Source organism: Schistocerca piceifrons, chromosome 4 (assembly GCF_021461385.2).
Source record: "Schistocerca piceifrons isolate TAMUIC-IGC-003096 chromosome 4, iqSchPice1.1, whole genome shotgun sequence".
In the NCBI taxonomy this organism is placed as follows: domain Eukaryota; kingdom Metazoa; phylum Arthropoda; class Insecta; order Orthoptera; family Acrididae; genus Schistocerca; species Schistocerca piceifrons.
Genome location: NC_060141.1, coordinates 173,502,714 through 173,526,647, shown reverse-complemented (window position 1 = coordinate 173,526,647; position 23,934 = coordinate 173,502,714). Strand labels below are relative to the sequence as shown.

At 43.0% G+C, this 23,934-nt stretch overlaps 1 protein-coding gene across 1 annotated transcript in view; it reads right to left on the bottom strand.

Moving 5' to 3' along the window:
* LOC124795700 overlaps positions 1-23,934 on the bottom strand; it is a 673,305-nt gene that overhangs the window by 624,223 nt on the left and 25,148 nt on the right. Inside the window, exon 2 of the mRNA XM_047259781.1 lies at positions 23,416-23,596. Within this exon, the coding sequence (XP_047115737.1) occupies positions 23,416-23,596 (181 nt within the window). The remainder of the gene's footprint in view (positions 1-23,415; positions 23,597-23,934) is intronic.

The following is a 23,934-nucleotide window of genomic DNA, read 5'->3' as shown; positions in this document are numbered from 1 at the left end:
AGCACCTAGAACCGCTCGGCCACACCGGCCGACGGCCGACCGTGATCATTAGTTGTACTGTAAAGTATGTGGACCTTACTGAAGGGCCCGCTTCAACATCGGCAGAAAATGGTTCATGAAAGTTACGGAAAAACTTACTCCCGCCTCTCAAGATAGATATTAGAAGCCGTGTCCTCCCGAATACAAATCAAAGTACGCAGAATTTACGCATACTTGCCACATTAGATTCTGACTAAGACCATGTATCACAGAATGCCGAAGGCATCGATTAAGAAAATCTCAAACAGTCAAAGGAAGAGATGGGGAACCGCCTCGAAGCACTCGAGTAAGCTGGTCGGCAGAAACAGATAATTAAACAAACGCACACACGCCAAGACACAAAGATCGTTATGAAAAACTTGTCTGTGATATCTAAAATGAAGCAATAACGAAGATGGGAAGAAAATGACGAATTATTTTGTACCTGAAAGGAGCGTGTCGAAGTGAGAGAGGCAGCGAAAAGTTAGGGTGCGGCGTTCATACATTCATCATTGTGCTGTGGGTGTGGGCCAGGCAGGGGTGCCACAACTTTTTTAACTTCCGCACCTGTGCCATGAATCACTGCGGCGCCTCACATTTTCTTGTTTCCTTCAGCTGCTTTACCGCGGCCCTGTTTCCAGCGCAGATACCGTACGCTGAATGGGACATCGTATCTTCGAGAATATGTCAGTCGTAGTTTGATCTTAGCGTAAGTGTATTACTTACTAATAAATAAAAAAAGATCACGATTGTTAAGATCTATACTAGTAATGCTCTCTTGTCAGGTTAATGACTTCTGTAAAATCTATAACATTACAGCTGTCGTTAGCCTGAAACTTACAATTTCCTAATCAAAGTTAATTTATACTGCACAGTAAAACCTATGGTGAATCAGGTCGACAACTGACTATGGTAGCAGTCGAAACACATTATTTGTAATAATGAGATTAAAAAAATGAGAAAAAATAAGTGAATCACCGATATAAAGTGCATTATTTGTAAACGAGATAGTTTGCACGCCATTATGCTAATCGTTTTTGTGTGTGTCGTTTCCTTCTTCTCTAACCGCATATGCAAAGGTGTCGCTATTTTGAATACCTTATTAATAATCCTGGAGTGTGGCTGAAGCAACTTCGGAAAAACTATACTAGAGACGGTCCTTTATGCAGCACTCTCTCTTCACAAACACATACACACTCACACACACACACACACACACACACACACGCAGAAATATATATACAGTGTGGTCCATTGAACGTGACCGGGCCAAATATCTCACGAAGTAAGCGTCAAACGAAAAAGCTGCAAAGAACAAAACTTGTCTAGCTTGAAGGAGGAAACCGGATGACACTATGGTTGGCCCGCTAGATGGCGCTGCCATAGGTTAAACGGATATCAACTGCGTTTTTTAAAGAGGAACCCCTATTTTTTTATTACGTATTCGTGTAGTACGTAAAGAAATACGAATGTTTTAGTTGGACCACATTTTTCGCTTTGTGGCAGATGGCGCTGTAACAGTCACAAACACAAGGCTCGCACTTTTAGACGAAAAGTTGGTAACAGGTAGGTTTATTAAATTAAAATAAAGAATGTAGGTACGTTTGAACATTTTATTTCGGTTGTTCCAAGTTGACACATGTACCTTTGTGAACTTATAATTTCTGTGAACGCATGCTGTTACAGTGTGATTACCTGTAAATACCACATTAATGCAATAAATGCTCAGAATGATGTCCGTCAACCTCAGTGCGTTTGGCAGTACGTGTAACGACATTCCTCTAAACAGCGAGTAGTTCAACTTCCGTAATGTTCGCAAATGCATTGAAAATACGCTGACGCATGTTGTCAGGCGTTGTCGGTGGATCACGATAGCAAACATCCTTCAACTTTCGCCACAGAAAGAAATCCAGGGACGTCAGATCCGGTGAACATGCAGGCCATGGTAAGGTGCTTCGATGAGCAATCCACCTGTCATGAAATATGGTATTCTATACCGCTTCAACCGCACACGAGCTATGTGCCGGACATCCATTGTGTTGGAAGTACATCGCCATTCTCTCATGCCGTGAAACATCTTGTAGTAACATCGGTAGAACATTACGTAGCAAATCAGCATACATTGCACCATTTAGATTGCCATCGATAAAATGGGGGCCAATTATCCATCCTCCCATAACACCGCACCATTCATTAACCCACCAAGTTTCCTGATGTTCCACTTGTGCAGCCATCGTGGATTTTCCGTTGCCCAGGAGTGCATATTATGCCGGTTTACGTTGCCGCTGTTGGTGAATGACGCTTCGTCGCTAAATAGAACGCGCGCAAAAAATCTGTCATCGTCCTGTAATTTCTCTTGTGCCCAGTGGCAGAACTGTACACGACGTTCAAAGTCGTCGCCATGCAATTCCTGGTGCATAGAAATATGGTGCGGGTGCAGTCGATGTTGATGTAGCATTCTCAACACCGACGTTTTTGAGATTCCCGATTATCGCACAGTTTATCTGCTACTGATGTGCGGATTATCATCGACAGCAGCTAAAACACCTACTTGGGCATCATCATTTGTTGCAGGTCGTGGCTGACGTTTCACATGTGGCAGAACACTTCCTGTTTCCTTAAATAACGTAACTATCCGGCGAACGCTCCGGACACTTGGACAATGTCGTCCAGGATACTAAAAAATGGTTCAAATGGCTCTGAGCACTATGGGACTTAACATCTGTGGTCATCAGTCCCCTAGAACTTAGAACTACTTAAACCTAACTAACCTAAGGACATCACACACATCCATGCCCGAAGCAGGATTCGAACCTGCGACCGTAGTAGCCGCGCGGTTCCGGACTGCGTGCCTAGAACCGCTAGACCACCTCGGCCGGCGTCCAGGATACTGAGCAGCATACATAGCACACGCCCGTTGGGCATTTTGATTACAATAGCCATACATCAACACGATATCGACCTATTCTGCAGTTAGTAAATGGTCCATTTTAACACGGGTAATGTATCACGAAGCAAATACCGTCCGCACTGTCGGAATGTTACGTGATACCACGTAGTTATACGTTTGTGACTATTACAGCGCCATCTATCACAAATATGTAATAAAAATTGGGGTTCCTATTTTAAAAAAACGCAGTTGATATCCTTTTGACCTATATTAGCGCCATCTAGTGAGCGAACCATAGCGCCATCTGGTTTCCCCCTTCAAGCTAGACGAGTTTCGTTCTTTGTAGTTTTTTCGCTTGATGCTTATTTCTTGAGATATTTGGCCTGGTCACTATCAATGGACCACCCTGTATATATATATATATATATATATATATATATATATATATATATATATATATATATATGTGTGTGTGTGTGTGTGTGTGTGTGTGTGAGGGGGGAGGGCGGGAGGAGTTTTCATTGACTTTGGACGTCTGAATTATGTTATGTTCTGGGTTCTGACTTGCCGCTTCCTGCACATCTGCAATCCTCCGTATTGAGCAGGGTCTCGATCAACTCATGGTTTGTGGATTAGTACCAATAAATCGTGTACAGTGAGCAAAAGTGAACTTCAACTGTAACGCCTTCGGAAATATATTATGCAACCTTGTTTACCATTGAATGTATGAGAGATCCTGCAGAAGGTTACACAAGACCATGAAACCTGCCGGGTGGACATTTATCGGGACCTGGTGGATCAACAAGCGGCTGAAAGTAACACTTTTCTGAACGCCAACCTCACCAGAGATGACACCTGGTGTCACCGCTACACGCTCCATGGAGAAGCTGGCGAAATGCAAATTCTTAAGGAAGGAGGTCAACACACGGTTTTGTTGGAGCTTTACACAAAGCAACTACCAGATCTGGGCACTGTTGGACGACACTGACTAGGCTGAAATCTGGAATTTCGAGTTAGACTAGAAAAGAAAATGACTTCAGGCCTCGTAACACTTTTATGACCATCATAGTCATCATCAACCATGACTGGATTGTTCTACCGCATCCGTCTTACAATTTTGGTTTAGCATCATAAAATGTTCAACTGTTTCATTTTTCCAGTTTTCTGACTGGCTTCATGCGGCCTCTCCTGTGAGAAACCTCTTCATCTCAGAGTGGCACTTTCAACCTACGTCCTCAATTACTTCCTGGATTACTTCCTCTGTCTTCCTCTACAGTTTTTGCCCTCTACAGATCCCTCTAGTACTTTGAAACTCATTCCCTGCTGTCTTAACAGATGACCTTTCGTCGTGTCCCTTCACGTTGCAGTGTTTTCCACATATTCCTTTCCTCTCCGATTCTGCGCAGAAGCTCCTCATTCTTTACTAATCAGTCCACAACATTTTCGACATTCGTCTGTAGCACAACATCTCAAATGCTTCGATTCTCTTCTGTTCCTATTTTCCCAAAGTCCGTATACATTCTCAGAAATTTCTTCCTCAAATTAACGTATATGTTTGATACCAGTAAGCTTCTTTCCCAGTGTTTGTCTGCTTTTGATACCCTCCTTGCTCCGTTCGTCCCTGGTTATTTTACTGCCTAGGTAGTGGAATTCCTTAACTTCACGTGCTTCGTGACCGTCAGTCCTTATGTTAGGTTTCCTGCTGTCCTCGTTTCTGCTACCTCTCATTACTTTTGTTTTTCTTCGATTTACTCTCAATGCGTATTCTATACTCATTAGATTGTTCGTCCCATTCAACACATATGTAATTTTCCTTCACTTTCACTCAATGTACAGATTCAACAAGAGGGCCGAAAGACTACATCCCCATCTTACACCCTTTTCAATCCGAGCACTTCGTTCTTGGCCGTCCAGTCTAATTATTCCATCCTGGCTCTTGTACATATTGTATATTACCCGTCTCTTCCTATAACTTACCCCTATTTTTCTCAGAATTTTGAACCTCTTGCAATGTTTTACACTGTCGAACGCTTTTTCCAGGTTGACAAATCCTATGAACGTTTCGTGATTTTTCTTTAGTCTTGCTTCCACTATCAACCGCAACGTCATAATTGTTTCTATGGTGCCTTTACCGTTCCTGAGGCCCAACTGATCGTCGTCTAACACAAACTCAATTTTATTTTCCATTCTTCCGTGTATTCTCCTTGTAAGCAACTTGGGTGCATGAACCGTAAAGCTGATTGTGTGATAACTCTCACACTTCTCAGCCTTTATAGACTTCAGAATTCTGTGGATGATGCTTTTTCGAATGTCAGATGGTATGTCGCTAGAGTCACATAGTCTATCCCTTCCACCTTATTTGGTCTTAAGTCTTCCAAAGCTCTTTTAAATTCTAATACTGGATCCCCCATCTCTTCTAAATCGAGTCTTATTTCTTCTTAAACCACATCAGACAAATCTTCACTCTCGTGGATGCCTTCAGTGTACGCTCTCCACCTAATCGCTCTCTTCTCTGCATTTTAGAGCTTAATTACCGATGTGCACTTAATGTTACTAGCCTTGTCCTTAATTTAAAGGAAGTTGATTTGACTTATCTACATGCTGAGTCAGTCTTTCCGAGAATCATTTCTTTCTCGTTTCCTTCACATTTTTCATGTAGCTATTTAGTTTTAACTTCCCTGCACTTCCTATTTATTTCATTCTCCAGCGGCTTGTATTTCTGTATTCCTGAGTTTCAAGGAACATTTTTGTACTTCCTCCTTTCATCGATCAGCTGATGTATTTCTTCTGTTACCCATGGTTTCATTCCAGACACCTTCTTGGTACCTACGATTTTCTTTCCAACTTCCGTGATTTCCCTATTTAGAGATGGCCTTTCCTCTTCAACTGCACAGCCTACTGAGCTATTCTCATGGTTGTATCTATAGCCTTAGAGAACTTCAAGTTTATCTCGTCATTCCTTAGTACAGCTGCAGCCCTCTTCTTTGCTTAAAGATTCTACCTCACTAATCTCTTAAACTTCAACCTACTCTTCATCACTACTACATTGTGATCTGAGTCTATATATGCTCATGGATACGCCTTACAATCTAGTATCTGATATCGAAATCTCTGTCTGACGATGATGTAATCCAACAGAAATCTTCCCATATTCCCCGGCCTTTTACAAATATACACTTTGTAATCAAAAGTATCCGGACACCTGGCTGAAAATGACTTACAAGTTCGTGGTGCACTCCATCGGTAATGCTGTAATTCAGTATCGTGTTGGCCCGCCCTTTGCCTTGACGACAGCTTATGCTCTCGGCGGCATTCGTTTAGTCAGGTGCTGGAAGGTTTTTAGGGAATGGCAGCCTATTCTTCATGGAGTACTGCACTGAGGAGAGGTATCGATCTCGGCCGGTGAGGCCTAGCATGAAGTCGGCGCTCCAAAACATCCCAAAGGTGTTCTATAAGATTCAGGCCAGAAGTCTGTGCACGACAGTCCATTACACGGATATTACTGTCGTGTAACCACCGTGCATTATGAAGAAGTGTTCGATCATGTTGAAAGATGCAATCGCTATCCTCGAATTGCTCTCCAGCAGTGGGAACCAAGAAGGTACTTAAAACATCAGTGTAGGCCTGTACTGTGACAGTGCCAAGCCGTTCGGGATTAGCCGAGCGGTCTGAGGCGCTGCTGTCATAGACTGTGCGGCTGGTCCCGGCGGAGGTTCGAGTCCTCCCTCGAGCATGGGTGTGTGTGTTCGTCCTTAGGATAATTTAGGTTAAGTAATGTGTAAGCTTAGGAACTGATGACCTTAGCAGTTAAGCCCCAAAAGATTTCACACACATTTTTTGATAGTGCCAAGCAAATCAAGAAGGGGTGCAAGCCTGCTCCAAGAAAACCACCACCACACCATAACACTACCGCCTCCGAATTTTACTGTTGGCACTACACACGTTGGCAGATGACGTTACCTTGCATTCGCTATACCCAAACCCTGCCATCGGATCGCCACATTGTGTACTGGGATTCGTCGCTCCACACAACGTTTTCCTACTGTTCAATCGTCCTATGTTTACGCTCCTTACACCAAGCGAGGTGTCGTTTGGCATTTACTGGCGTGATGTGTGCCTTATGAGGAGCCGTTCTACTATGAAATCCCAGTTTTCTCACATCCCGCCTAACTGTCACAGTGCCTGCAGTGGATGCTGATGCAGTTTCGAATTCATGTGTGACGTATGCCACAAATGACACCCCATCACCTGACCACGTTCTAAGACCGTGAGTTCCGCGGATCGTCCCATTCTGCTCTCTCAAGATGTCTAATGAGTACTGAGGTCGCTGATATGGAGTACCTGGCAGTAGGTGGCAGCACAATGCACCTAATATGAAAAACGTATAATTTTGTGGGTGTCCGGATACTTTTGATCTCTTAGTGTACCACCTCCTCCTCTTTTGATTTTTGAACCGAGTATTCGCTATTATTAGCTGAATTTTTTGCAGAACTCAGTCTTTCTCTTCTCTCATTCCTTTCCCAAGCCTCTATTCACCTCTTAGCTATTCTTCTGCTCCTTCCCCTACAGCTGCATTCCAGCCCCCCATGACTATCAGACTTTAATTTCCTTTTACGTACTGTATTACCCTTTCAATATCCTCATGTTCATCATCTACTTCTTCATATTCAGCTTGCAAAGTAGGCATGATTACCTGAACTATCGTTGTCGGCGTTGGTTTGCCGTTGAATCGGATAAGAACTATCCTATCACTGAACTATTCACAGTAACACTCTCTGTGCCCTACCTTCCTATCAATAACTAATCCTTCTCTCGATACAACATTTTCTGCTGGTATTGATTTTACCCTATACTCATTAACCAGAAAACCTTGTCTTCTTTCTGTTCCCGATTCTCTGAGCCTTTGCATTCCCCTTTTCATATTTTCTAGCTTCCCTATCACGATCAAACGTCTGACATTACACTCTCTGCCTCGCAGAACGTTATCCTTTCGTTGATTGTTCTATCTTTTCTCATGGTCATCTCCCCTTTGGCAGTCCGCTCCCGGAGACCCGAATGGGGGCTATTCCTGTAACTTCAGTTACACATGTTCCACGGATACATGATATGTGTGTTGAATGTAGTGGTTTCCATTGCCTTCAGTATCCTCATGCCGTTGATCATTGTTGATTCTTCCGCCTTTAGGGATAGTTTACCATCCAAAGGACAAGAAAGTACACTGAACCTTCCGCCGTTTTTGCCAAGGCTGTTGGCAGATTCAGGGTGACTTCTTATGCCGGAAGTCTTCGACCGCCAATGTTGTTTCTTAATCACAGTTCAAGGGGTGACGAGATTCGAAACCAGGTCCGAGGATATTTTGATAACCAATGACGCTATCCGAAGACCACGGGTGCAGGTTTTTCTTTTATTTTGGTCTGTGAAAAATAGAGTAAGTGGTCTAAATTTTACAGACTCAGTTGCTATCGACAGAGCTGTGGAGTGTGTTTAGTCTAAGGTACGTAACGTTTTAATGTGCACGACACTCATTGTCTTTTTCATCGTTGTAATTGGATAATGAATGATGGCGACTATTTGGATAAAGGGCTGTATGCTGTTGAAATCGTGCGCCGTTCAACTGTGTTACTGTACTTCTTGTATTTATTGCAGTTTCCAAGTAAATAAATCAGCAACCAGTTTCAGAATAACTCTCAGTGTGTAGTTAGTCATATAATGCTGTTCTCATAACAAGGTTAACAGCTGCCTTTCCTTTCTTCTATTTACTACTATTGCTACTTAACGAATGGCCATGGGCAAGATGTATGCCTGAATGACCATGTGCAAAGTCCATATGTGCATTCAGACGTCAGCACACTGTCATGGTTAGTTTGCATTTGGGTACTTAATCATGAAGACAATAAGTAGATATTAGAATAAAACATGCTAACTTTCTCTAGAATATCCCAAACAGGACGCATTATATTCACACAAGCACGAAAGCAGTTTCACTTGAACTCCATCACGTACCCCTTTATTATGAGAATGAAACTTTGCACCGATTAATTGAAAGTCACAAGTTACAAAACTTATCCATCGGCAATGGTCTGTGACAGCTGTAATGCCTTGCTGTAAAGCGCAGAAATACAAGTGTGCATATATCACAAATTATAGCTTTACATAAAAGAGACGACGAGACAATGGAAAAAGTAAGGGTGGAATTCTCGAAGCATTATTATCTGAGTCAGGAAAAGCATTTTTACGTACAGAGCTTCCAACTAAAAATGGATATGACAAAATTTAGACCCTGGTGGACAGTTTCTATCGACTCACATTGATCGGTCATACAAGTATTCACATATCAGATTCTATGACTGTATGAAACTATATGAACTAAGTTTCGGATATGTAACTAAACACTGCGAGTATTCCATCACTCATACGCAGTGCAGAATAACATGATATTATGGTACAATTTTTTTCAAAACTTGTTCCATAACTTAATTAATAAGCCTGTACTCAAATTCGACTACCAAATAAATTCAGATTATTATTGATCCATTAAAGTACGGATATAACTCAAACATACACCAATAATTGCAAATCTGATCCGGCCGCGGTGGCTGAGCTGTTCTAGGCGCTTCAGTACGGAACCACGCGGCTGCTGCGGTTGCAGATTCGAATCCTGCCTCGGCCATGGAGGTTTGTGATGTCCTTAGGTTAGCCAGGTTTACGTAGTTCTAAGTATAGGGGACTGATGACCTCAGATGTTAAGTCCCATAGTGCTTAGAGCCATTTGAACCATTTTTTGCAAATCTGATAAGTAGTTCACTCCATTTCCATGAAGCATATATGTAATGTTTCTCTGTAAGCTGGGTTTACTGGTTCACTATTGGAGTGGGAGGACCTGAGGGGTACATTTTGAGGAGGGTCGTAAAACTGTTCCTTGCTGAAACGCAGAATCCAAGCCACTTACCCACTGAAGAGACGTGCGCTGTCAGAGAATGTATCCAATGTACCGAGAATAGCTTCGCAGAGGGCAGGGGGCGACGTTGAGCAGGCCGTAAACCTTTATGTGAGGAGCAATGTAAAGAACGCTTTCCAAAAACATAAAGATCTATAACTGGATGGAAAAACACGAAGGACTCAAAGTCAGAAGAATCTGTTGGATCCAAAAGATGTCAGAAGCATCTGATGTTTAAATTTTGTAAGGGAGCCCTGATACGGTTCACTACAGTTGTTTTTGTAGTGAAGACAAAGCCACGCGAGTGTGTACGTGCAGCTACTATCCATCGGCTGAAATATGAAACCATCCTGATAGTGGGAGACAATTACCAAGGAAAATCGCCAAACAGCCGTATGTTTTGAGAAGATATTTTATTTAGATAACAAGTTTCGGCCTCTCAATAATGCCATCTTCAGGCCCCATATGTACTTCATGAATACACAATCAAATGTTCATTATTCGAGTGTTCCCTTCGAAGACATGACAATATTCAAATAAACAATTCATAATATCCAGATACTTAAGGCTACAATATGCTAGTATCGATACATCTTATTGTCTATGCATGTAGTGCATACAGGACCTGAAGATGGAACTTTTGAGATGCCGAAACTGGTTGGCTACGTAAAATAACTTCTCAACATGTGCAGGTGTTTGGCGATTCTCCTTGGTAAATATTTGACCGGCCCCTGTACGGCATCGACAATGGATCAACAGAGATAGAATTTTTGCTTTCCGACCCGCTCTAAGACAGAAATGAGTATTACTGTTTAATCACCGCAGATTCTTTAGGGGAAGGGAAACTTTTGCTATTTTTATACATTTTTCATTGGTCGTAGCTCGGATGGTCTACAACAACGAGGATCTTGAGCTGGGAGAACCAGTAAGATTTTGATAAGGAGAGCAGACAGACACTTTGTCTTGGATCATCAAAGGGAGAAAAGTCTTCACCTTACAACTGCTTCATCCTAGAGGGCTTCGTCGTAGATGCCCGAGCTGCATTTGTTATTCTCAGCTACCAATGCGTCCGTCATCTGCACCTGAGATTCAGAACGATGAAATGCATGAGCACCGTTTGCATAGGTCGTGACGAAGTCGTTTGTTTTGCGTTAGAGTTTCGATTTTTTGAATTTATTCACAGTCAGCCAGCTGAACTCAATACACAATTAGACGTGGGGTGTCTCCCTCATATGTAATTTTCTGGGTCCTCTCTCTAATCAGTTGAATAATTTAGCACTCATTGGCGATTTATGTGGTCAAACTAATCCCATTATTTCAATTTCAGTTCCACCCACCTCAGAGTATTACCGTGTATATTTAACGATGCGTTTGAAACTTTGTGCATTTTATAATTATCTGTTTTGCCTACTCTGCGACTGGAATCAAGTTAATGCATTTTAGTAATAAGCAGGATTCTATTGTGAGCTTTAGTATCATTCCACTATTCGCCGAAACCCTTTCTCATTATATTTAAAAGAACCATGTAATCACATCTCACGTTTAAATGGGCCACCTCTGTTTAAATTCAGATGTTCAATAGTTTCCGTTACAAAACTTTATTTTAACATTTCAAATAGTTTAATGGGATGCGGTGTGTTCACAGTATACGACGCTTCGTTCATATTTTATTAGGATCACAGGCCTAATGCTCAACCGCAGTATCAGTATCACAATGATCACAAAAGATACGACCAACTGAAAGAAATAAGGCTCGTAGGTATAGAGATGACTTTGAATCGAACTGTACTGGTTAGAATCATCGACAAAACAGGTACAGAAACCAGAACATTCAAGGACACAAGCCATAAAGTGGTCTGAGTTTGAGATACACAAAGCACAATAAGATTCCAACAGGATGCGATTCAAGTGCAAAGCTGATTGAATTACGTTAGAAAAATACGTAGCTTATCTCGATTAACGACATTTACAAATCTTGTGACAACATAGTGCGGACTGCGTTGTGCAACCTACAATCGGCCCCTTTGGGAAACCATGCCAGAACATTTCCTGCCTGGAATCAGGGAAGAATGTCTCTTACGTCACATCATCTGACCTATAGGAGGGCTGAGAATTTCTGTCAAATTGTTCAGCGTTACTCACCTTCCCCGTCTTCTGAGCAAGGAAGCTGCAAGTTAACAAATAAGCGAAGTGTGAGTAATCCATAGCCATGTGCAGTGACTTTCGATTACAGCAAAGCAGACAAATGTATGTATTGTGTAGCGATGACTGTCTCCTGCAAGGCAACCATACCTCGCCATAGCACCCCTTCTCATGACGAAACTTCAAGTTTAGGAGATTTTGTTCAAAGGTAAAGTCTTGTCTATCTCTGTTACAGAATACTCTTATTTCCGTGGACGCTGAAATATTATTTGTGTAGCTCTTTTACGCGTTTGTCGTTCTTCATTTTATCCATCTGTATTGGATCACCCCACCGTCACGTTTATTAGGTAGCATTGTGGCTAGTGTATCTCTGAAATGCCGAGGTGGTGATGAAATAAACCCACTGATGACTTGACTCGCACCCGTATTTAACCTGCCCGATCCGCCAGTCGGAACTCCAGCAGCCGTAGCACAGATGTACGCAAGCAACCGAACGATAAAATTTCAATTACTGCACCCGGAAGAAGAAGATACTGACACACAGATGCTAAAAATAAAACATATTTATAGACACCGAGCCAAATAAGCAACAAACTAAACAAAAAAGCGTTTTCCTTCAAATTCCATACAGAAGACTGAGGTGCGAACACGTTACGTCGTACACAATTACTTACAAATGTAGTTTCTTCTCTTTCAGTGTGACGTAATTGTGTGAAATGATAGAAATTAAAGAATAGTTAGTCGTAAAATATGAACCGTTGGTTCATTATTGTGGTGTAAGTTACATCACCGTCCTGGTTTTCTGCATATCTAGTACAATGAAGACAAAGCTGCTGGTGGCTTACAATGCAATGCTAATGTAAAGAGCAAACTAGATTAGGCAAGAGACCATTTCTCACCAAAAGATGTCTGCTGTCAGAAATTACAGAAATTAGTTTGAGAAGCTCTGGGAACGTATGAATGGTTGGTTGATTTGGGGGAGGGGGCGAAACAGCGAGGTCATCGGTCCCAACAGACTAGGCAAGATTGGGAAAGAAGTTGGCTGTGCCCTTTCAAAGAAACCGTCCCGACATTTGTCTGAAGCGAAATAGGGAAATCACAGGAAACCTAGATCAGGTTCATCCGTCGTCCTCCCGATCGCGAGCCCAGTGTACTAACCACTGCGCCACCTCCCTCTGTCTGAGAAAGTGTGTCTGCAAAGGTTGCATAGTATTGTGTCACGGACTATGGAAAAGAATACAAGATTTCACGTATGGTGTCAAAGAAGAATATCTAAAATTATGTAATCGACAAATGGAAGAAGGACCTGTACAGCAGCACGCCTGTTAATAAATTAGAAAATAATGTCCACGGTTGCAGATGGAGATAACCAGGGCAAAAAATGTGGCTGAAGCCAAAGGTTTGAACATATATAACAACTGAGGACGTTTTGTTTACGAGACGAAAAATAATCTGTTTTCCCACCGGCTCAAGGCCTTTGGGGGCAGGGTAAGAATTATGGAGAAAGAGAGAAGGAAAGTAATAAATGATAATGAAGAAAGTAATACATGATATGGGTTACATAAACATTCATCATGAATCGGTATACCTATTAGTGAAAATTGTATAAAAACCCCTATAGTAAATCCTGAGATAAATCTTCACTTACGGACAGAACAACGCGGCGGGAGACTAATTTAATAACAAGGATTCTTAAAAATATTAACTGTAACGGTATCAGGGTGTGTATAAATTACCTTCGCAGCTTAATATCTTAATAACTTTAAAACTGAAACAAACTGTTTTCAACTAGTGATACGACAACTCAGAAAGCTTTTTACCTTCCAGGAGACGGAATTTTTACGCAAAACGTAACTTGAAAACAAATAAAACGTGGACGCAATACGAGAAAGCTCAGTGTGTGGCCTGGTTCATACAGACGACATCCGATACCCAAGTCCAACGAAATTTTCGGACAGCGCATGGAAGGCAATCCACCATCCCTACCAACTATTCGGGCTTTCCATTCGTCATTTATGGAAACAGGTAGTGTTATCATTAAAAATGACGCGGGGCGCCCATCTGTTCCAGATGCCAACTTGGACAAGCTGCGGTAGGCGTTTGCAAGGAGTCCGGCAAAATCCCTGCATACGGCGGCTAGAGAGTTAGGAACTAGACGATCAACAGTGCAGAATGTCTTGCATAAGAGTTAGCGATCGTGGAGGTGTAGCGTCTGTTACATTCACAGCTACCATCTACTGTCATGGTGTGGGTCTGAAGATGATCTAAAACAGACCGAAACAGATAACATTGTATAAATAAGTTTATTGCTGTTGTGACTGTGTACATTCAATTTTAAATACTAAATAAACCGCCGTACTCCTGAGAGACACGTTCTCAAAAATTATCTTGCATAAGAGCTTGTAGGTTTATCTGTACATGGTGCTGCTGCTCAGGCATTAAAGCCTACTGACAAACCTCAGTTCGACCACTTTGTGGTGGATATGCTAGGTAAAACTGAAGCAAACAACGAGTTTTTGGAAGAGATTTGTTTCTCCGAAGAGATAACGTTCCATGTATCCGAGAAACTGAAACGTCACAACTTTCGTGCATGGGATTCGCAGCATTCTCACGTTACTCAGAAATGGAAAGAGACAGTTCCAAGGACAATGTCTGTTGCGGACTGATGCACAACTGCATCGTTGGCGTATTCTCACTCATCGAATCTGCCGTCAATAGTAGTCTTTTCTGGACATGTTAGAAGACTTTTCTGTGCCACAATTGTAGCACCTGTAAAATGATGTGGTATTCCAGTAGGTTGGGGCACTACCCTACTGGTCCCTAATGTACATCAGGTCCTAGATGAAAAGTTTCCGGAAAGGTGGATCGGACGAGATGGTCCAATTCGATGGCAGCCATGATCCCCTGACCTCGCACCACTGGACCTCCTTCTGTGGGGTTTTCTAAGGGATTTTATGTACCAGACCAAGGTTAGAGATCTACAGGACCTGAAGGCACGTACTCGCAACCCATCTGAACACACCACCGTGAGCTGTACGTGGAGAGAGGTGGAATTCCGACTTGGCGTTATCCGTGCCACTAAAAGTAGACAAGTTCATGAATTTAAATGAGGAACAAAAGCTTTATGACTTACCACATGTTGTAAAGCGTTTCTTCATATCTAGTATTGTTATAAGGGTATTAAAGTTTTAAGTTGTACAGTTAATTCATGGACATCCTGTATAGCTTCGAGCCAGGCGCTTGTTGAAAAAAAGGCGAGTGAATAAAGTTTGTATCCTGCGAGCCCAGAGACATTTAATTTCTGTGTCGGCGGAGCACCACAGTCGTCTCAGTGAACGCGAACTTCGACATTGCGTCGCCTTTCTGCCGGCGGACCACCTGGCGAGAAGACTAAATGTCGCATCCTGGGTTGCGCTACAGACAGCTCTGCAGGCTGGCTGCCGGGTCAGCGGCCAAGAATGGCGTTTGACAATGGGGCGCCTGCCTGAAGAATTTTTTAATTAGACTACTTACTTTGAAAGACACAATTATTCAGTGACCGTACAGAGTACGCTGCACGGGCGGAATGTGTGATGAACGCCCTCGTCTAACTAGAAGCACGGATGCGAGCATTAATAGAAACTTAGTTTTGTGCAGAGTCTGTTATCAAAGAATGTTATTTTCTTTCCCCTCTCTCCTTTTCATCTTTCGTAGAACAAAAAACATGCAACATAAAAGTAATTACTGTTAGTACTATAACGATCCGGTTTGCTTTTACTTTGTTACTTGTAAGTAATATGGATCCTTAAAAATATTTTTTTGTAACTGTCTCATTATCAAATTGTCACAATTGGTAAACAAGTGTCGTTCACTTAATAATCATCTTCAGATCAGAAGAAAAGTTTTGTAAAACAACGCAGCTGTAGAAGACGATAATAGCACTGTACCAGAATGAATTTAATTTTCGTTTAAAATTTATAGAGACCTTGTAATTCTCTGCAGTATTAGTGAGATCCTGGCCGATTTCATTCCCAAAATCTCTGAGAGGAAAGTGACTGTGTGTATGCTTCTGTACGCGCTTTAATTTATCCCATCACTTTCCGATAGCTATACGGGGTGGGCAGTCTATAGGTCCCTGATGCTTGTCTCTGAATTTGATGCATGCCGAGATGTTTCCATGCGAATAGACGTGCAACTATTCAGTAAGTGACCACCCCGATGAACCATTGTCTCAACGACCGTTCAGCGAACGTTGCGGTGTAAGAACCTCTGCAGCAGTTGCCTGATTTATGCACCCTTGCTGACTGCTGATCATTGATAAAGATCTACAACTGGATGGGAAAACACGAGACATTCATAGCCAGAAGAATCTGTGGGACCCAAAAGAGGTCAGAAGCATCTGATGTTTAAATTTTGTAAGGGAGCTCTGATATTGTTTAATAAAGTTGTTTTTGCAGTAAAGACAAATACACGCGAGTGTTTACTTGCAGCTACTATCCATTGGCTCAAATATGAAACAATTCTGATAGTGGGAGACAATTACCAAGGAAAATCGCCAAACAGCCGTATGTTCCAAGAAGTTATTTTATTTAGATAACAAGTTCCGGACGTTCAATAATGCCTTCTTCAGGCCCCATATGTACTTCATGTATACACAATCAAATGTTCATTATTCGAGTGTTCCCTTCGAACATGACCGCCCAGATGAACCATTATCTCAACGACCGTTGAGTGATCGTTGCGGTGTAAGAACCTCTGCAGCAGATGCATGATTTATGCACCCTTGCTGACTGCTGATCATTGGCGACGAAGTATGGAATTCGCACATCAGTGCCGCACATGAACGTTCACTGTGTGGAGACAGTAGCCTTTTCAGATGAATCATGTTTTATGCTCCATCCGACAGATGGCGGTTGGCATGTACTGCGTGAGACATGTAAGAACACCCTGCAATCAGGAGGGCGGGTTATGGTCTTGGTTATGTTTCCATGGCTTCCCCTGCCCTGGGTTTTCCCTTCATTTTGGAAGACAATGCATCAGCACAAGTATGCATCTATCCTTCGGGACCATGTCCACCCCTACGTGCAGACTTACTCCTCGGCACGATAGCATCTGCTAGCAGGACAATGCATCGTGTCACACGGCTCCCAGTGTACGTGAGCTTTTCAGTGTCCAACAGGATGAGTTTACCACACTCCTCTGCTCACAAAACTCCCTGGATTTCTCTGCGGGACAACCTCGATCGGACTCTTCGCGCCTTGGATCCGCAACCGACAACCGTAGCGCAGCTGAACACGTCACTGGAGTCGGCATGGCTCCCTTTCGATACATTCCAGAATTTCGTCCTGTAAAATCTCATTATTCAAGCTTTTAATGGTGTTCACATTAATCTGGCTGGACCGTGCATGTAAGGGTTCCGGATCTGCATTCGGACTCATTTCAACTTAAACTGCGTGCAATGTTTGACTGATATCTGGTTTCAAAGTAGCATAATGTGGTGTTACATTAGACAAACGGCATTGCTTGTTATCTGTGCGTTTCCTCTGTGTTAAAGTTATGCTTTAACATACAAAAAAATTTTCGATTTTGTAATATGCTTGGCTTGGCATTAGATTTACGATTTGCGACATATTGGCAATAAGGTTCCACAGCGATCCTGGATATATTTATTTTACTATGAATCCATTCACGGACTAGAGAGGTTTATTAACCAGGTACTTAATTTTGGAAAACGGTGACCGCTTTCATACCCGAGTAAACCTTATATATTACGCATTTCGTGTCATTGCTTATACAGGTTGATCCATTGATAGTTACTGGACCAAATATCTCACGAAATAAGCGTCAAACGAAAAAACTAAAAAGGGCGAAACTTGTCAATCTTGAGGGGGAAACCAGACGGAGCTATTGTTGGCCAGCTAGATGGCGCTGCCATAGGTCAAACGGATATCAACTGCGTTTATTAAAATAGGAACCCCCATTTTTTATTACATATTCGTGTTATACGTAAAGAAATATGAATCTTTTGGTTCGACCACTTTTTTCGCTTTGTGATAGATGGCGCTGTAATAGTCACAAACATGTAAGTGCATGGTATCACGTAACATTCTGTCAGTGTGGACGGTATTTGCTTCGTGACACATTACCCGTGTTAAAATGGGCCGTTTACCAATCGCGGAAAAGGTCGATATCGTGTTGATGTATGGCTATTGTGATCAAAAAGTGCTATGTATGCTGCTCGCTATCCTGGACGACATCATCCAAGCGTCCGGACCGTTCGCCTGATAATTGCGTTATTTAAAGAAACAGGAAGTGTTCAGCCACATGCGGGACGTCAACCACGACCTGCAACAAGTGATGTTGGCGAAGTAGATGTTTTAGTTGCTGTCGCGGCTAATCCGCACATCAGTAGCAGACAAATTGCACGAGAATCGTGAATCTCAAAAACGTGGTGTTGAGAATGCTACATCAACATCGATTGCACCCGTACCATATTTCTATTCACTAGGAACTGCATGGCGACGACTATGAACGTCGTGTACAGTTCTGCCACTGGGCACATGAGAGATTACGGAGCGATGACAGATTTTTTGCACGTTCTCTATTTAGCGACGAAGCGTCATTCACCAACAGAGGTAACGTAAACTGGCATAATATGCACTATTGGGCAACGGAAAATCCACGATGGCTGCGACAAATGGAACATCAGCGACCTTGGCGGGTTATGTATGGTTTTACGCATTATGGGAGGATGCATTATGGGAGGATGGACAATTGACCCCCATTTTATCGATGGTAATGTAAATGGTGCAATGTATGCCAAGTTCCTACGTAATGTTCTACCGATGTTACTACAAGATGTTTCACTGCATGACAGAAAGGCGATGTACTTCCAACATGATGGATGTCCGGCACATAGCTCACGTGCAGTTGAAGCGGTACTGAATAGCGTATTTCATGACAGGTGGGTTGGTCGTCGAAGCACCATACCATGGCCCTCCCGTTCACCGGATCTGACGTCCCCGGATTTTTTTCTGTGGGGAAAGTTGAAGGATATTTGCTATCGTGATCCACCGACAACGCTTGACAACATGCGTCAGCGCATTGTCAATACATGTGCAAACATTACGGAAGACGAGCTAATCGCTGTTGAGAGGAATGTCGTTACACGTATTGCGAAATGCACTGAGGTTGACGGACATCATTTTGAGCATTTATTGCATTAATGTGGTATTTACAGGTGATCACGCTGTAACAGCATGCGTTCTGAAATGATAAGTACATGCATCACATTGGAGCAACCGAAGTAAAATGTTCATTCGTACCTATGTTCTGTATTTTAATTTAAAAACCTACCTGTTACCAACTTTTCGTCTAAAATTGTGAGCCATGTGATTGTGACTATTACAGCGCCATCTATCACAAAGTGTAAAAAGTGGTCCAACTAAAACATTCATATTTCTTTACGTACTACATGAATTCTTAATAAAAAATGGGGGTTCCTAAATAAAAAAAACAGTTGATATCCGTTTGACCTATGGCAGCGCCATCTAGCGGGCCAACCATAGCGCCATCTGGTTTCCCTCTTCAAGCTAGATGAGTTTCGTTCATTGTAGGTTTTTCGTATGATGCTTATTTCGTGAGATATTTGGCCCGGTCACTATCAATGGACCACCATGTATATTCATCGTATCGGCGGAAACACTATGTATGATCGTTTTTGGGCAGAACTCGACCATGAGGTACAAAATTGGCAACATGATGCACGTATAATATTGTGTTATTTTCTATTTCGCAGAAGAGAAGAAAATTCTGAAATAATGCATCTGCTAAGGCTTTCTAGCCCCTTCCAAGAGCCAAGAGCCAACTCGCGTCGGCGTATCCATGGACATTGGATGGACACGGTCAGCACCGGCGATGCTGGGCAACAGTCTGTTGGAGCAGAAGATGTTTTCTTCAGATGTATACATGGCTCTGCAGGAAGGCGAGGAACGGCTTCAGCAAATCGCTAGTAGCACAATCAAAGCGCTTTTTGGTTAGTGTTGGTATCCCGATGCTCTGTTCGCAATGTTACATCCAAAGGTGCTTTTAACTAGGTCCAGACAAGCATCGGAAGGCCTAACGCTACCTATCGACAGCCACGTCATCCTCAGGCAGTAAGGCGTCGCTGGGTACGTATATGGAGGGGCATGTGGTCAGGACACAGCTGTTCCGGGGGTTGTTAGCTTTCGTAACCGGACCCGTTACTTCTCAGTCAAGTTGGTCCTCAATTGGCTTCACAAGGGCTGACTGCACCCAGTTTGCCAACAAGCGCATAAAGTGAAGTCAACTGCAACTCACTTAATCCGTGAGTTGTGAGCGCTTAATTACGGCTTGTTGTGGCTGTACGTGGTATAGATACTGCACGCGGGGCGTGTTAGAAAGCCGATTCATATCCGTACACACCATGTCCGTGATTGTGCAAATGTCAAATGTAATTTAAAATATTGTTACAACTGCGGATTTGTTCCGAACACGTTGTTTTTATGTTGAGTCAGTGTTGTTCTTTTTACTGAATCTTTGTTTATTTTTCATGTGTTCTGGGAATTGCTACATACTCTTATATGAATGAATTCTCTATACAGTGTGTCCCATAAGGAGTGGTCAGTATTCAGGCATATGATAAGAAAGAGCACTCGAAGCAAAAATGTCTTTTAAACATGGGCTCTAAAAGCAAACACTAAGAGTTGCTAAGACTTCTTCATCTCCGATGTTACTGAACAAATCTCTTCTGCACTCGGCTCTTTACTTTCCACAATTTCAAAGGTATAGATAAAAAATTTCCAGGAAACTTGGGCACTAAAGTGCATGTCAACCTATGAGCACTTGTTGATCTACGGTACTGTGAAAACACATGTCTTCGACTAAACAAGTGCTCGTACTATTAAAGTGTGCATTTTAGAGCCCATGTTTACTAACAATTTTTTCTCGCTTTGTTACTTACTACCACTTCTCAAAGTATGGAAAGCAAAGAGCTAGCAGTAGAAGAGATTTCTTTCACAGAATTTTTTAAAATAAAGTGCAGTCTTAGTTATAATTTCATATCAAAAATCGCCTCGCCCTTTCAGGGCATCAATAGATTGACTACAAAACAACAGAACAATTTGTTAGAAACAAACAGACGAAGGGGCATGGTCCATTTTGTGTAACTACGCAGGTAAAATAGACCAGAAGTAATAGAAGCGTACGTACAGGTATTGACTATCGATTATGAGGAAGCTACGGCCGGATCTTCAATACTTTTGCACTGTAAACTTAAAATACCGGTGGTGTATCAAGCTGGTAACAGTGCGAAATTACTGAACGTTTCGATAGTAAAAATATAAAAATATTTATATAAAGAGTGTTATTTTAACACGTTTTAAATCGTATTACAAAGCATAAAATAATTTCTCCAAGTACCATACAGGTAACTGACCACGGGCGTGCCGCAGTGGTAACGCCGGTTCCCTTCAGATCACCGAAGTTAAGCACTATCAGGCTGGGCTAACACATGCGTGGGTCACCATCCGGTTTGCCGAGTGCTGTTGGCAAGTGGGGTGCACTCAGCCCTTGTGATGCAAACTGAGGAACTACTTGATTGAGACGTAGTGGCTCCGGTCTCGGAAAACGCCATACGACCGGGAGAGCGGTGTGCTGACCCCATGCCCCGCCATATCCGCATCCAGTGACGCCTATGATCTGAGGATGACACGGCGGCCGGTCAGTACCGTTGGGCCTTCATGGCCTGTTCGGGAGGAGTTCAGTTGGTACAGGTAACTAGCCCCAAACAGACAGCTTTGAAAATTTGTGATTTTGAATTTTTAATAGCTCGAAAACAATTGTAAGACTTCAAAACAAAAATGTTGGGCGCATGCAATAGACAAAATTTAGGATGTGAAATAAGCATGCGTCAAAAGATTCTGTTGCCTGTAAGACAAATCAGGGCTCGCAGGGAAAAATTTAAGTGCTCGTTTTTCCCGCGTGCCTTTCGAGAGTGGAACGGTAGAGGGACAGCTTGAAAGTGGTTCATTGAACCCTCTGCCAAGTGCTTTATTGTGAATAGCAGAGTAATCACGTAGATGTGTAGATGTAGACGCACCGCATGTAGCACACATTTTTCATTGCAAGTTTTTCAAGTATTTCCATAGGTATTAAAAACTGACAGTCACAAACACTCAGAACTATCTGTAAGGGATTAGGAATCTGTGTGCGCTTAGGAGAATTTTTTCTTACTTTTCACCAGATTTCAAAACGGGATATATTTCAGATTTTTTTTTTTCTTTAGATGAATATTTTCTGCCCTTCCGTCTTCTGCGCATGTGAAATTTCTCAATGGACTTTAACCCTTTTGATGATTTTATAAGAGATACAGATGTCAGGTTTATTTCCGAATACTTTCGCCTTCTCACACGTGAAATAGAATAGTGTTACCTGTACCTTTTACTAATATATCAATCTGTGTAACAGTTCTTTCCCGAAAACTTCCTTTGTCGTAAAAGATTTTTGTTGCAAACTGTTGTGACTGAAATCTGACAAGAATTGTTCGAGTCACGAAGAACCAGCAGAGTGGCCGACCAGCCAGAAACCGTCAACAGCAGTTACACAGCTGTAAACAGGAGGACAACAACAGGAAAACAGAAAGTGGAGACTCTATCGCAGAATAACGAAGTGGGAACGAGTAATTCGAAAGTGAAAAAACCTAAGGCACAGCGAAACCTGTGACGAAACCAATGTTGTATAATGACAATGCTACGATAATGCATAGAACACACAATTGAAGACAGTGTCGTGGTGCGGCTAGCTTTGTAGTTGGGCCACGAGCACTAATTCCCCGATAAGATGAGTGTGACTCTGCGTCATCACGAAGCCAGTAGTTCAGAGGCGATACAATGCTGCCTAGTGGCCATTATAGAATTCCACACATATTGCCTGGAAAGCATACCGTTACTTCCTGTACAACATGCCTGACCTGCGGGGCAACCGAGGTGTAAGGCGTTACTATATCTCCCCACCCCCCAACCCTACGGGAGCAAGGTGGATCACATACATTTAAGATTTCAAGCATTCAGCCCATCGAGAAGTTAGTTTAAAATCAGTTGCAAAATCTGTGCAGAGCAGACAACGGGACATAATGAAAACTCGATAGTATACAGCTCAATGGGGAAGAAATAAGAATAGAGTAGTCCTTATTCCAAAAAGCTGTCTAGATTGTGGTTCTTGCTGTGTATTAGCAACGAAAATTGAAGCACCTTTGTGTAAGAGCCGGAAATCCACATTCGCAACATAAAAACCTCCGCCTGAAATGGAACGTGCGCGGCTGAGCCGTTTCGCGGACGAGTGTAACCGGGCGGTGCCCGCGAGAGGCAAATATAGCCACTCTGCGGAACAGCGCCGGCTGCTGCTGCTGCAGTTCCGCTTAATGGAATACCGGCGCCCGCAGGCCGCAGCGGCTCGGCGTCACTTTGAAGCGCGCGCCAGGTGGCGTGACCGTACGCCCCCTGGCCGCTGCTGCCGGCTTTAAAACCAGTTAGCGGGCCGTCGGCGGCGGCGTTCTTTATTTGGCCGAGTGCGTGACTTGGCAGCCGGAATTCAATTAGCGGCGCCCGCCTCTGCGTGCCGACCGCCTCCCGCTGATTAGAGGGACTTCCGAGCCGACGCCACCGCCGACGCCGGCGCCGACGCCTCCCTCGGCAACGACGCCGCCCCTGAAGCCGCACCCGACGCCGGCGCCGCCGCTCTCAACGCCGAAGCCACCTCCGACGCTGACCCTGGCCCGTGGTGCGTGCGTAGCAACCAGTCCAGTTGCCAACGCTTGGACACATCGGGCTCCGGTAGCCTCAGGCCACATAATTTACGTAATGAGCGATTCTACAGTGTACAGTTCACATCATACGACATTACAATCACTCTCACGCCAAACACCTCCCACCCCCCCGCCCATCAGGTC